General features: G+C 37.2%; 2 protein-coding genes across 2 annotated transcripts in view; both read right to left on the minus strand.

Moving 5' to 3' along the window:
• Positions 1–7,088, minus strand: part of VTA1 (vesicle (multivesicular body) trafficking 1) — a 76,733-nt gene extending 69,645 nt beyond the window's left edge. The window contains exon 1 of the mRNA XM_006891669.1: positions 6,977–7,088. Coding sequence (XP_006891731.1) covers positions 6,977–7,088 — 112 coding nt within the window. The remainder of the gene's footprint in view (positions 1–6,976) is intronic.
• Positions 7,089–12,000: 4,912 nt separating this feature from the next.
• LOC102862849 (gap junction epsilon-1 protein-like) lies at positions 12,001–13,934 on the minus strand. Its single transcript, XM_006891684.1, has 3 exons — positions 13,896–13,934; positions 12,974–13,156; positions 12,001–12,396 (listed from the first exon to the last, which is right to left on the minus strand). Exons 1-3 carry the CDS (start codon positions 13,932–13,934, stop codon positions 12,001–12,003), a joined length of 618 nt encoding a protein of 205 aa, XP_006891746.1.
• Positions 13,935–14,205: the final 271 nt, after the last annotated feature.

The raw sequence follows: 14,205 nt of genomic DNA on the forward strand, positions 1-14,205 counted from the left end.
CTGGCCCTTCCTGACAATGTACCCAAAATATGTGAGACAATCCATGCTTTTTTCACCATCCATGCTTCTAAGGAACACCTTGGTTGCACTTCCTCCAAGATAAGACTTGTTTGTTCCTTAGGCCATCCGTGGGACAGTCAGTATTCTTCTGCTGTACCCCAATGCAAAGGCATCGATTCTTCTTTGTCAATCTTATTCAATGTCCAATTTTCAGATATTTAGGAAACAACTGAAAATATAATGGCTTGGATGAACGTTTAAAGTGACAGCGCTGCTCTTTAGCGTCTGGGAGAGGTCCTGGTTAGAAGCTTGCTTTCTAATTTTTTCTTGTATTCTTGTTAATATATAATGTCCAGACATAGGACAGGAATGAACAAAGAATTGCCCTGGAAGATGCCAATAGTGCTTTTAACAATAAAAATATTTCACTGAGGTTAAAACAAAGCCTTAAAAAAAAAAAGACCAACCAGCCCTTGGCAAGTTAGAGAAAAACAGAGTTTGTAAACATAATAGTTGATTGAAATTTTAAATGAAAGCAGGACTTCATCAAGCAAGTTTATTGAACTCTGTGCTGCTTCAAATAAGATTATACACTATGAACAATCAAATAGTATTGCCATAAAAAGTAAACCTTAATAAGGATGCTTTAACCTGTATGAATGTCAATAAAAGGAAGTTACTTTATTCTATATACCTTGTCCCTGAACCTATAGTTACTTAAAGAAAAAAAGAAAGTAGTAAGAAAAAAAAATTCATTTATTAAATCAATAAAGTAAATAATTTCATGAGAAAAAAGTAATATATTTGTCTGTGTGTTTATAAAACTAATGGCAATAGAAAGCAAATGGATATACTAGTGACCAAACTTTCTGGTTATTTTTATTATTAACCTGTCATTAACACAGTAATGCATTTTGGGTTAGCAAAAAACCAAAATAAAAAATATACAAATAATGAATATTATAATGAAATGTGCAAAGACCTGGAGTTAAACAAAAAGGCCAGAACATTTCTCAAACTTGAAAGAAATGAAGAACAAATTCAATGAGTCTTGTGTTGAAACTCTGAAGAATTCTATGGGAAAAATATGGAATTATGTAAGAAATAATAAAAGAAAATGGGAGGAATACAGAAAGTTACTATACCAAATAATGGGTCAATAGTGAATTATTTTGGGATGTTGCATAGAACCAACAGTATTAAGAACCAATGGTACAGAAGGAAGAAATCCCAATTTTACTGATGGCAAAAGCAAAAAAGTAATGCTCGAGAACCTGACAGAACATTGGAAGTAGTTCAGAAAACAGCCTTTTACATGCTCAGTGGTTCATGGGAAGAAACTGGAAAACAGGTACCTGGCTGACAATTAAATGAAAAAGACATTTATTTACTTTATTAAAAAAAAGAAAAAAGAAAAAGATGATCCAACAGAATGCAGATATGTTTGAATATCGCTGACACAATACAAATAAAATCTTGGTGAAGATTATTCGATATCTGGAAGCATACATTGACAGAGAACTGGCAGTAATTCAAGGTAAATTCAGAAAAGGTATTGGAACTAGGGCTGACATCACTGATGTCAGAAGTATCTTAGCTTTTGAAATCGGAAATTACCAAAAAGATATTTAATCGTGCTCATGTGAAACTTATACATTGACCAAGCAGCAGTACTGCAGTTTAAAATCATGAAATTAGTATGACAGGTTTTTATCCTTTCTCCATACCTATTCAGTATATATGCTGAATAAGTAATTTGAAAAGCTGGACTATATGACAAAAAAATATAGTGTCAGGTTTGGAAAAAAGACTCATCAACAACCTTTGTTATGTATATGACATAACCCTGTATGTGTAAGGTAAAAAGGATCTCAACCACTTACTGAAAAAGATCAAAAACTACGGTAATCCGATACAGACTACATCTCAACATTTTTTTTCAATTACAGCTTTCTTGTTTATCATTAAGGAGCCCAGGTAGTGCAGTTTGTAGCACGTTGGCTGTACTGAACAGAAAAGGCAGCAACTGTGGCAATGTGAAGCCTCCCAGGCTGTGGGTTTGGTTTCGTTTTTCATTGGAGTAATAGATTAAGTACAGGGTTGATAACCAAAAGGATGCCAGTAAAAATCCACCAGCCATTCTGAGCGAGACAGGTAAAGCAGTCTGGCTAGGATTCCCAATCTTGGGTTTTCAATGGAAGGTGGCCAGGCATTGGAATCGATTTAATACAGGCAGTGGGTAGGGTCTGGTTTTTACATTTATGACTAAGGAGCCCAGAAGGCACAGAGCATACACATTCAGCTGCTAATTAGAAGGGTTTGGACTCAGAAGATCTCCTCAAGAGAAAGAGTAAGGCAGATGGCTTCTGTAAAGATTTCCAATCTTGGAAACTGTATAAGGTAATTCTATCTTGTAGGGTCACTGTGCATCAGAACTGATTCAAAGGGATTTTTGGAGAAGGTGGGGAAAGGTTTGCTTATCGTAAGAAACTAAAGACTGGGGAACTGAAATACTAATGTACTAACTGTAACACTCCTTTGCAAAAGACAAAAGCTTAAATGTTATCAAGGTTTAAATATACCTCTAAAAACAAAAGAAAACATCTCAGAGCTGAAGATCTGGCTCATATCCTTTTAGGAAAATGTGTGCCATATTACAAACTAGAAAAGGAGTTATTTATTCCAAACCAAATATCCAAATCCTACTTATTTTTTTCAGAGAAATATGACTTAAGTTTTCCAGGTAAAATGGACTTGCGAACCTATTTTGTCATACAACCTATTTAAATTCTATATTCTAACATAGGAAGTGCCTGTGGCTTAGAGGTAAGAAACTGCACTGCTAAGGCAAAGGTACACTATTTGAATCCACCAGCTGCTCAATGGAAGAAAGACTGAAAGACTGGCAATCTCCTCCCATGCAATTTACTGCCTCTGAAAAGCCACTGGAGGGTCAGCATGAGTTGGTTCCAACTTGAAAGTACTCAACAACAATTCTAAAACAGAAATAAGCCAGACTTACATATGAATTTAATGCTTTGATGAAATAAACATAACACACTTTTACCATTCTTCTTCTGTTCCTTTTTATCTCAATCCAGAAAGGACATTTTTAAATAATGATCAAAGAATGAAGAAGTCAAAATCACTTAATGAAAACTCTCATTATTTTGGGAATTCAGAACATTGCTCAGTTTTACCACTTGGTATTACCTTTAACAAGCATATGTAATAAAAATGCTAAAAAAAGTCTGAAAGACAGAATTTTCCAGGCCACTCTTTCATTTCTCCTATAAGCACATGACTTCATTTTACACTGTTTCTCTGTATTCCTCTGGATGAAATCCAAACTGAGCACACAAAGGCTGCTAATCATCAAGAACAGTTACATCTTCCCGGAACTCTACTTTTTGATCAAATACCTCTGAAAATAAGACAAACTCCACATATTCTCTCTTAAAGTCACACCCTCCTTCTCCAAGCTATGTTCCTCGAGAATTTCCCCAAGCCTGGGATTTTCAAGCAAAGGCTTATTACTTGCTTTGGTTTTCTTCTAAGACAAGCGACTACACAAAGCTCTATCTACATCTTAATTTTGTGAGGGTTCACCAACATCAGTAATTAGAATTGTCCCTTTCTTCTGGTTACTCTGAAGGTTTCCACATTTCCCTCCAGGCAAAGCACCATGAAAATGTTCATGATGGGTGAAAATATGCCTTGCTTCTTTAAAGTAGGTAGGCAGCTAAGGGGCAACTGAAGCTACGAAGGGAGGAAAGGAAAGCAACCAGAAGGGGCATGAATAAAATGAAAACAGAAAACATCTAGCAATAAAAACTAAAAGCAGAAACTCCATAGATTGGTTGGACGGAGAGTACACATGAGGATGAAAATGCTGTTGCTGGGTACCATCTAGCTGACTATACTCAGAGCAATCCTATGAACAACAGATACGAACACTGGAGAGACTCCTAAAAAACATTACACCAACTGTAGCACACAGAAACAAAGAGACGTCATGGCATCACAGAGGAAAAGTGCAATGTGAGTATAAACAAAATTTTAGGAAAAAATACAAATAAAACAGAATAACTGAAAAGATGTAATAGACAATTTTTAAAAATTAATGAAAGACACTTATCTACAGATTAATTAAGATTCACAAAAAGAAACCAAAGCCTGGAAAATTACAAATGTAAATCACAAAAGATGCAAATGATAAAGTACTATATTTTAAAACTTAGACAATTTGACATCAAAAGACTCAGAATCCAAAGTCAATGAAATTACAGAAGGCATTCAAAGTACTCTATCAAAGGATTAGTAACTAGACTGAAAAAAGACAAATAGTGCAAAATTAAACTAAACAAAGGAAATAAATATGCATTTCAAAAGGGAATCACAAAGCTAATTAACATATGAAAAGATGCTCAACTTCATTAAGATTCAGAGGAAAATTTCACTCCAAAAAAAGACCATTTCATTCATTAAATTAGTAAAAAATTAAATGTAATAGTATTAGATGTGGTAGTTTTCTGTAAACTCTATGCACACATTATTTGTTTTTATGTGTTCATATCTCACTGAACTATGGTGTTGGCTGTATGAGACCCTGAAATGAGAGGCACTTGGAGTATGCAAACAGAGAAGTCAGAAAGCTGAGCCATAACTCCACTTCAAGGTCATAACATGAATTTGGAGTCCAAGTTGGATTTTTTAAGAGCTGCCTTTTCCTCAAACCTTGATGCTAACTGACCTGGCCACAGGTCCTAGAGATGACATTTCTTTTCTCCAAATTCTGCCAGGAACAGTATGTTACAATCTATTCCTAAATGGTCTTTCTCCTATGGTCAAATAGATGTAAGATGTGATAGCTTTTACGAACAGCACTACTAACTAGTCATTACAATGGATGTCTAGAAATAAGACTTGAGAATTTTTTTTAATTATTATTAAATTTTATTAGTTTTAATGAACATTCAGAGAATTTCTATTGTTGAGTATGACCAGAGTTCTGTGTGATCACTGCAACAGATTAGTGGATCCAACAGCAGAGCAGAGAGCCTTGAGAAGGAGAGCTGTCAGAACTGGTAGATATAGGTGCAGGGAGCAGGGGAATTTCTGATCTCTTAAATATTGGTTTTTAACCGTTGTTGTTATTGTTGTTAGGTGCCGTCAAGTCGTAGATGACTCATAGAGACCCTATGAACGAAAGGCATGAATGAAAGGCCTGCGCACTGTTCACACATAGTTTCCGGAGGCAAGCCATTTCGGAAGTGGAAGCCACTCCTGCTTCCAGGCTTGTGTTAGTCGGGAAGCTCCAGCAAACACTGTCCACCATGGGTAACCATTACCACATTTGGCACATCAGTGTCACAGTGTTCAGCATCACAGCAACCACGAGTTACCTTTGCACAACAATGCACGGACCAGTGCTAGACCACCTAGAAGAGTGTTTGGCAGGAAAAAAAAACCCTTGGGGAGTTTGTGGAGGGCAGATATGGTCGCCTCCTTGTGTGTACACTCTCTTTATATGATATAGCTAGGTCCTGGAACAGCCAGAGAAATCTACAGAAATAATGTCCATGAAGAGGAATTAGTCAGAAAATAGGAATCGAACAAGGGGTCCTCCTGTATTGTGTTTCCTAATTACGGTGCTTTCTTGTTCTTTCTAGCCATATGTCATTTAGCCCTAACAGCCTCCTTGTCTTTGAGTAAGCCCAGAAAAGTGCATCGCTCAGAACTTTGCACTTGCCATTCCTTCTATGGCGAACAGCAAGTCCTGCCTTTCCTATCTTTCACATCTTCACTGAAAAGAGGTCTCCTTTGACCTTTTGGTGACCATGTCAAAGGGCATATTCTACTGAACTATTTATGGTTTCTCTTGTTTTACTTGCAGTAAAATTAGAGAAAAAAAGCTAACTCTCAAACTCACTGCTATGCAGTTGAACAGCCCTGCAGCTAATCCTCCACTGGGATTTCATAGGCTGCAAATCGCACAGGAGAAGAAAGCCCATCTTTCTCCCACTGAACAGCCAGCTGATTTCAACTGCCTGCCTTTGGGTTGGAAGCACAAATCAAAGTTTACATAAAACTACTGGGACTACTTCTTTCATCATAAAAGCAAAACGTCTAAACAAATTTAGGAGCTGTTTTCCATCAACCGTACAGTACATTCTATACATCTCAAGCCACCAAAATGGGATTATTGCTATCAAACGTTTCAACATCACGTATCGTATCACTCAATGAAGTCACGGCTAAAATTTTTAATGACAAATGAGCGTAGTTACAGAATTGGCAAAGAATAGTCAAATTCCACTATAGCAGAGACCTTGGCAGCATAGCAGTAGGAAAATGGAGTGCTTGCTAATTCCAAAGCTACACCTCTCTGGTGGTTCGAATCCACCATCAATCAGCTCTTCTACGTGGCGGTAAAACACTGGCAAAAGATCCCATGTGATTTCAGCCTGAGAAATATAGGTTTTCTTTCAACGGCAGTAAGAATGTAATAGATTATTGCCATCTGAAAATGCCATAAATGCACTTTGGACGTTTCTGCCCTTCTGTTCATCTGTTAACATCTCTGACACATTCTCCTTCCCTCCAGCCACAGCAGTTACTCTTATTCTCAGGATTTCTCTGAGGAAAAGGGAGGCTTTCATTTTATATTCGCAGAAAGTAAACTCTGAGCAGCTTCTTCTGGAATTCTTGGGTCCACCTCGGGACAAATTAACAAAAGATGCTGTGGCCAACAGTGTTTTAGAGTTTTGGCTTCAGGATACATGGAAGGGGGCACCGAGAGGGCGTGGTGTCCAGAGGAGGGTGGGGTCCGAGAGGGTTTCCAGGGCGGGGCAAAGGTCAAAGATCAGTGGTAACTCGGGGGGCGGGGCTTGCCCCACCCCCCGGAACCCAGGAAGGCATAAGGGCCTAGAGTCTAACTGGCTAAGGAGGGGCGCGACAGCTCGGAAGGACTCACAGTAATAGGCCACCACAGGGTCCCTCTTGTCATGCTCCTGCGCTGTCCTCAGATGATGCTGTATGCTCTTAAATTGGGGGGGCAGCGGGGGCAGCGGAGCAAGCGCGGCCATTTCTACTCCAGAAACCACCACTTCCTATTCTCGCCCCACCGGCACTTCCGCTTCCGTCTGCGCGGTGGCGCAGCGCACCAGGCCCCGCCCACCCTGCTGGGCTACTATGGAAAATCAACTACGGGTTGTCGTTAGGGACATTCTTACTTACTGCGCTCGTGGCTGCGGGAGCCCAAAGCAAGCGGTGAATTTTGGCAGTCGTGGTGCCTGTGGCACTGGCGCTCTCTGCTGGTAAGAGAAAGAAGAGTGTATTTTATTTATGTTCCTTCATACCAACTCAGGAGCTTTGTGGCAAAAAGGAGGATAAAATTGAAAGGCAAGAAAGAAGTGATATCTGATAACAGGGTAACTGGTGAATGTGCTACTTACTTTTGACATCATTGAAGGATTGATTATCTGTTTCAGTTCCCAGATGATAATTATAGTGTCCACATATACTTTTTGGATCTTTTGTTTAAAATTGAATGCAACGAGGAAGACATGTCTAATGTTAATAGATATTTAGCAATTAAATATCTGTCAGGGACTTCTCCAAAGTGCTGAAGAGCAACGATGTCAGTTTGGAGATTGAGGTGTACCTGATTTGGGCCATTGTTATCATAACTACTTGCTATTCATCTGAGAGCTGGACAGTCACCACAAATGACAGAAGAATTGATGCCTTTGAGTTGTGGTGCTGGAGAAGAGTATTGAATGTACCACGGAACGCCAAGAGAACAAACACGTTATCTTGGAGAGATTGAAACCAGGTTGTTCCTTGGAGGCAAGTATTTTGAAGCTCCGTCTCACATACTCTGGGCATGTGGCCAGAAGAGAGACCAGTATCTGGAGAAGGACAGCACGAGAAAGACCAGATGACATGAATTGATACAGTAACTGGAACAATGGGGATAAATGTGTCAAAGACAGTGGGACTTGGGAGGGGGCAAGGTTCAGAGTTATTGTATATAGATAGAGCTGATATGAGTTGCAGAAGATTTGACAGGCACATAATAACAACTGCAATATTTATCTATTAACAATTAAGAAATTGGTCAGGAGTTTTATTATTCTTTTTAATTTCCATTCATTCATTGTTCCACATTTCTCCCTGCCCACCCCTCCCATCCAGTTTGTTCTTCTCTTTGAAAATAAAATAAAAAACAATTTCATTGTTATACAATCCCTACCCCCAAGTCGACTCCACTAAGCAGCCTTTGTTCTGGACTCATGTCATGACAATTATACCTAATCATATATACCTTTTAAACAATTCTCTCTCTCATCTGTTTCAATGTAGTATGCATAATTTATCCCAGCTTTCTCAGTCCCCCCCCAACTCCTGTGTCCTACTTACAACAGTGGCACTATGCAGTACTTGTCCTTTCATGACTGAGATATTTCACTCAGTGTAATGTCCTCCAGGCTCATTCATTTTGTATAATATTTCATGAGTTCCTTGTTTTTCAATGCAGTGTAGTATTCCATTGTGTGAGTATACCACAGCTTCTCTATCCATTCATTTGTTGATGGGCACTTAGGTTGTTTTCAACTCTGCTATTGTGAACAAAGCTGCAATAAACATGGATGTGCATATATCTGCTTGAGTGGAGTTTATGGTTTCTTTGGGGTAAATTCCCAGTAGTGGAAGTGCTGGAACAAACGGTATTTCTATTTCCAACTTTTTGAGAAAGTACCATACTTATGCCTTCCATAGTGGCTACACCATCCAGTTTCTCCACAACCTCACTAGCATTTGTTGTTTGCTGTTCTGTTAAGTTTTGCTATTCTTACTGGGGTGAGACGATATCTCATAGTTGTTAGGAGATTTCTTAAGCTTAAATTCTAACAACATTTTTTTAAGAGAATTGATCTTCTATACTGACTAGTTTTTGTGTTTATTGTTACTTATTGCCCAGTTGGAACCGACTCACTTGAGCCACCAAAGAGTTCAGAGGCAGTAAGTCTCAAGAGAAGAGATTGCCCATTTTTCCCCTCAGGGAGCAGCTAGTGGATTTGAACTTCTTGCCTTTGGGTTGACATCATAACTCCTTTCCACTAACTAATCCATCAACATCCCCTAGTGGAGACTAGTGGTTTGGGTTTGTGGTGTTTTGTTTTTTTTTTTTGTTTGTTTGTTTGTTTTTTTAGTGTATGAATATCTATTGATCTCTTTATCTATTAAGTGATCAACAATTTACAAGTTGGATTGTTTCCTGCACTTTGAGGTAGAGGAATGATCAATGGTTTTTAAAATAATAAACCCTAAAAGTCATATAAAAAAAGTTGAAAAATGCTTAAAACAATTGAAAACTTTAATACTTACATGACTGTATACTGCAGGAAAACTCATTAATAATCTTCATTATGCGGATGACGCAACCCTGCTTGATGAAACTGAGGAGGACCTGAAATGTTTTCTGCAGAAGGTCAAGGACTGTAGTCTTCAATATGGTTTGTTACTTAACATCAAGAAGACAAAGATTCTCACCACTGAGACAATTGGCAGTACTATCATGGATGGAGAAGAGATTGAGGTTGTTAACAGTTACAACTTGCTCGGCTCCTCAATCAACACTTTTGGCACCAGCAGTCAGGAAATCAAAAGGCAAATTGCATTAGGTAAATTTGCTGTCAAGGACTTCTCCAGAGTACTGAGAAGCAACAATGTCAGTCAAGAGACTAAGATGTGCCTGATCCAGTCCATGGTCTTCACAATTACTTACTATGCATCAGACAGCTGAATAATTACTAAGGAGGATAGAAGAATAATTTATGCCTTTGAGTTGTCATGCTTGAGAAGAGTCTTGAACATACCATGGACCACCAAGACAACAAATAGGTCTGTTTTGGAGAGGGTGTATAATCAAGTTTTTCCCTGGAGGCTAGGATTTTGAAGCTCCGTCTCATATACTTTGGGTATGTGGCCAGGAGGGACAAATTCTTGGAGAATGATATCATGCTCAAAAGGGTGGAGGGACAACACAGGAGAGAAAGACCTTGGATGAGATGTGTTGATACAGTAACTGGGGTAAAGGAGGTAGGTGTATCAGAGGCAAAGAGACTGGCTCAGGACAGGGCAGGCTTCAGAGATACATAGGGTCACTATGAGTCACAGGTGACTAGACAGCACATAACAACAACAAGATACTTACTTTGCTAATAAGGCAATATAACTCAGTTAAAACATCAAGAATAAAAATGATGTCAGATTAAGAATGTTGGTTTAGAAGCCTTGTAAAAATTAACGGATTAGATCTATAGAAAATATCTTTGAAATTTTTTTTGTACTATTGAAGATACTTAATTCAATATAGATGCATCTGAAAGTTGAATAGTGTTGAAAGATGACAGAGGAATCTATGCCTTTGAGTTGCAGTGTTGGAGAAGAGTCCCATGGACTGCCAAGAGAACAAACAAATCCATCCTGAAGAAAGTTAAACCAGTGATTTACTTGGAGACAAAGACAGTGAAAATATTTTACATAGTGTGGACATGTTTGAAGAGGCCAGTGTTTGGAGAAGGGCATCATGGTTGGAAAGGTGGAGGGTCAACGTAACAGAAGACCCATAAAATAGATTGACTTGGTGACTGTAACAGTGGGCTCAAATGTGTCAGATATGGTGAGGATGGCACCAGATAAGGCAAAGTTCATATATATTGTTCATAGAGTTGCTGTGAGTCACAGTGGACCCAATGGCACACAGCAGCAACAATAATTTAAATGTGAGGGAACTCTGGTGACCTAGACCTAGAGAGTAAATCTGCCAATCCAAAGATAAAGAATTCAAATCCACCAGCTGCTTTTGGGAGATAGATAAGCAATCTCTTTGTGATTTAGATCCTCTGAAAACCTGCTGGAGGGTCAGCGAGGAGTCAACTCCAGCTTCCACAGCACACAATAGCAATAACCTAATTTGATATGATGATAATCCTTTTAGTAATCCGGAGTGTGGTGTTGTTATTTGCCATCAAGTAGAAACTAACTCATAGATGACCCTTATGCAGATTTTCAGAGCCTCTCAATTTCACAGGAAGAGACTGTCCATCTCTCTCCCATGGAGCAGCTGGTGAATTGAACCATCTGCCTTTTGGTGGACAGTGTATCTATCTCCTTCAACCAATGCTCCCTAATCTTGAACACAGAAGCTATAATCATAAAATACCAATGTACACAGGCTAGTCTTTATTTTAATGAGGAAATGAGAAAACAATGCATGATATCTTCCATAATATTATTTATTTATCTGGTAACTAGAGTTCCATATAATTTATTGATAAAAATTTCCGAGGAAACATTTAGGTAAAATATTAATAATATAATTGCTCCATTTCTTCAAATGAGTGATCCAACTGTAGAATGACTCTTTTAATAATTAATTCACAATCGTTCTGATTAAATTATAGTTTTTGTTAAAATATAATTGCATCCATAAAGTTAAAACTATAAGGTGCAGTTGAAAGAGAAATCATTTTAAAGGCAGGAGATTTGAGTTTGAATCTGTTGTAAGACTTTAGTCCCAAAAATTACCTTGCCTGAACTTCAATTTTCGACTCTGTAAAAAAAATAAAAAGGAAAAAGAAACAATAACCTCTAGCCACAAAATATTTTGATGGAGTAAGATTTTGTAAGAGTGGAAACTCTGTGAAAGTACTTTTCAAACGTGAGTCAAACATTAGTTCCATGTATATTTTCTAATTAAATGAAGAACAAATTCAAAATAGAATGAAATGTCCATTTCATATTTTACATATAACCTAGTATTAGATAAGAATTTTAAACACACTGAGATAAGGTTAAAAACATTACATGTTTATTTTCCCAGCGGATGTTCTCATTGATTAAGATAAAACTATGTGGGGAGAGGGGACCACCACTACGTGAAAAATAGAAATAAATAACTGGCATGACAGTGGGTAATCAGCTCTCTGGTCATTGCCAAATTAGAAAGCATAATCTCCTAAAAATGATCTCAAAAATTTCAGCAACACATAGTATTATTGTAATGACAGTAAATGTATACATAGCAATGAGAAAAATGGTCTTTTCGAAGTGTTCTGGCACCAGGCATTTTATGATATCATTTTTCCCCTTAAGAGATCTGGCATCACACAAATAAAGAGGTTTTACTTGGAAACCAAATAGGTGAATCTGAAGCCAAAATGCTATCACTTCTAGACTAATTCTTAATAAAACAGAAAGGATATAAATGACAGTGTAAATGGGCTTCTGAAGAATGCATTCTTGATTGATGTTTTTACATGCAGCATAGAGATGGAAAATGGCTCCTGGAACCAGGACGATGACAAGTTGTAAAGCCCAGAACACCTAAAGCATGTCAGAAACATGTGATTGAATCAATTAATAAACAGGTCATCAAAAAGTAAAATAAAAAAAATATAATTTTAAAAAGTAAAAGACTTCATTCATTCCCAAAGTGTTAACCTGAAATGCTTAAGTTTGCTAAAATGTTTATGAGCACAAAATTAATAAAATAAATGTAATAAAGTTAATCCTGATTTATTTATTTGGTTGGATTGTTAAGGATTAAAAAACTTTAAACAGACAGTATTTGCGAAAATAGCACTTCTTACTGTCATGTGCTAATTATTAAAAATGATGAATTACTTTAGTAGCTGTTTGATTTTCATTTCCTAAAATAAGAGTGTAATTTAAACAATGAATTAATCATAGGATGCTGACATTGCGAGAAACTCCTGACAAATTCAGGTTAATTTTACCTGGGTTATCCAGCTATTTGGATGAAAATGAAAATAGCTTTTAAAATGACATCTATTTGGCTGTTCTTCATCCTATTATAATATTATTCAACTATTATAAAGAATATCTATTTTTTCCTATATCTCTACACAGTAAAGTTTTAAGTGTACACAGGAAACCTTACTTGTGGAGTGATTGGCCTGAACTGATTGTAGCAGAAGAGATTTATCTCCCTCTTGTCTGGATCACAGCTGAAATGCAGAGCCTCATTCCCATAGACTGCAAAGCCCAGCACCCCAAGGAAAAACATTCGGACCGATCCAAAGAAAAGGATGTGGAATTGGCCGATCACTGTTGGAGGTTTTACCTGTTAAGCATTTAGGAAGAAAAAGAAATTAAAAAAGAGTGTTACAGAAGGACATTTAAAACCATATATGTGTATGTGGTCTCAAGAAATAAAAGAAAAATCCATAAAAACCTCAAATACAGTCTGTAAGAAATTTCTCATCCTTCTTTTTACTCTTGAAATAAGAAATCTAACAGTTACATGGAGATATGTTTCTAATAAAAGATATCATTTTGGAAAAATATGAAGATCTTTTAGCCCATTAATATCCCTGTAACTTTAATCCTTTCACCAAAACAGTCCTCAAAATTTAGGGATATCCAATAGGAAGATTTGGCAGCAAACCCAAAGTTAAATATTTAATAAATACATTATCTTAAAATATTCCTTGCTGTTTTTTAATATTGTAATTATAGTTTATTTTCTTTTTCCTCCCACTAGTTTATTTACAAAATTCTAATACAAATATGAACAAATTCTTTTCATCTCCCTCATACCCCACTCTTCAAATTGTACAATCCAAAGATTAATCTACTCTTCCCCCTGTAAAAGTTTATTTTCTATGTTTTATCCATAGAACTGAGAGACCACACCACTTTAAATCAGCACTACCTGAAACTATGGAATTCTTTTATTTATAGCTTTAAATTCTGAGTATTTTTAAGTCCACAGGTAATATTTACATTGTTCATACAAGTCATGCTAGAGTACAGAGACAGGACTAATAGAATTTATTATTTTTTTTAATCTGTGTACTTACACATCCTTCATAGAAGTTCTTGATGTAGTTCAGTGACATGTCTGAGGAGGTATTAACCTGGCATCACTGTGCATTCTTTCTTGACCCACATTGCCAACAGCCTCTGTGGAATTAAACTCTTATATTCTGTCATGGCTCTTACCACAGAAAAATCCTTATCACTGCACATTTCTCTCCCCTCCTACTTTGCTTTTTGCTTTCTCCCCCTACTCCTATGACTCTCTGGGGCCCCAGTCAACTTTCAGAGTTCTGTCCCCAAAGAAAACAAAAACAAAGAAACAAAAGCACAGGGCATGTAGTTAACCTGGAT

Source organism: Elephantulus edwardii, unplaced genomic scaffold, assembly GCF_000299155.1.
Source record: "Elephantulus edwardii isolate Elephantulus edwardi_28Jun2011 unplaced genomic scaffold, EleEdw1.0 scaffold00102, whole genome shotgun sequence".
Lineage (NCBI taxonomy): Eukaryota > Metazoa > Chordata > Mammalia > Macroscelidea > Macroscelididae > Elephantulus > Elephantulus edwardii.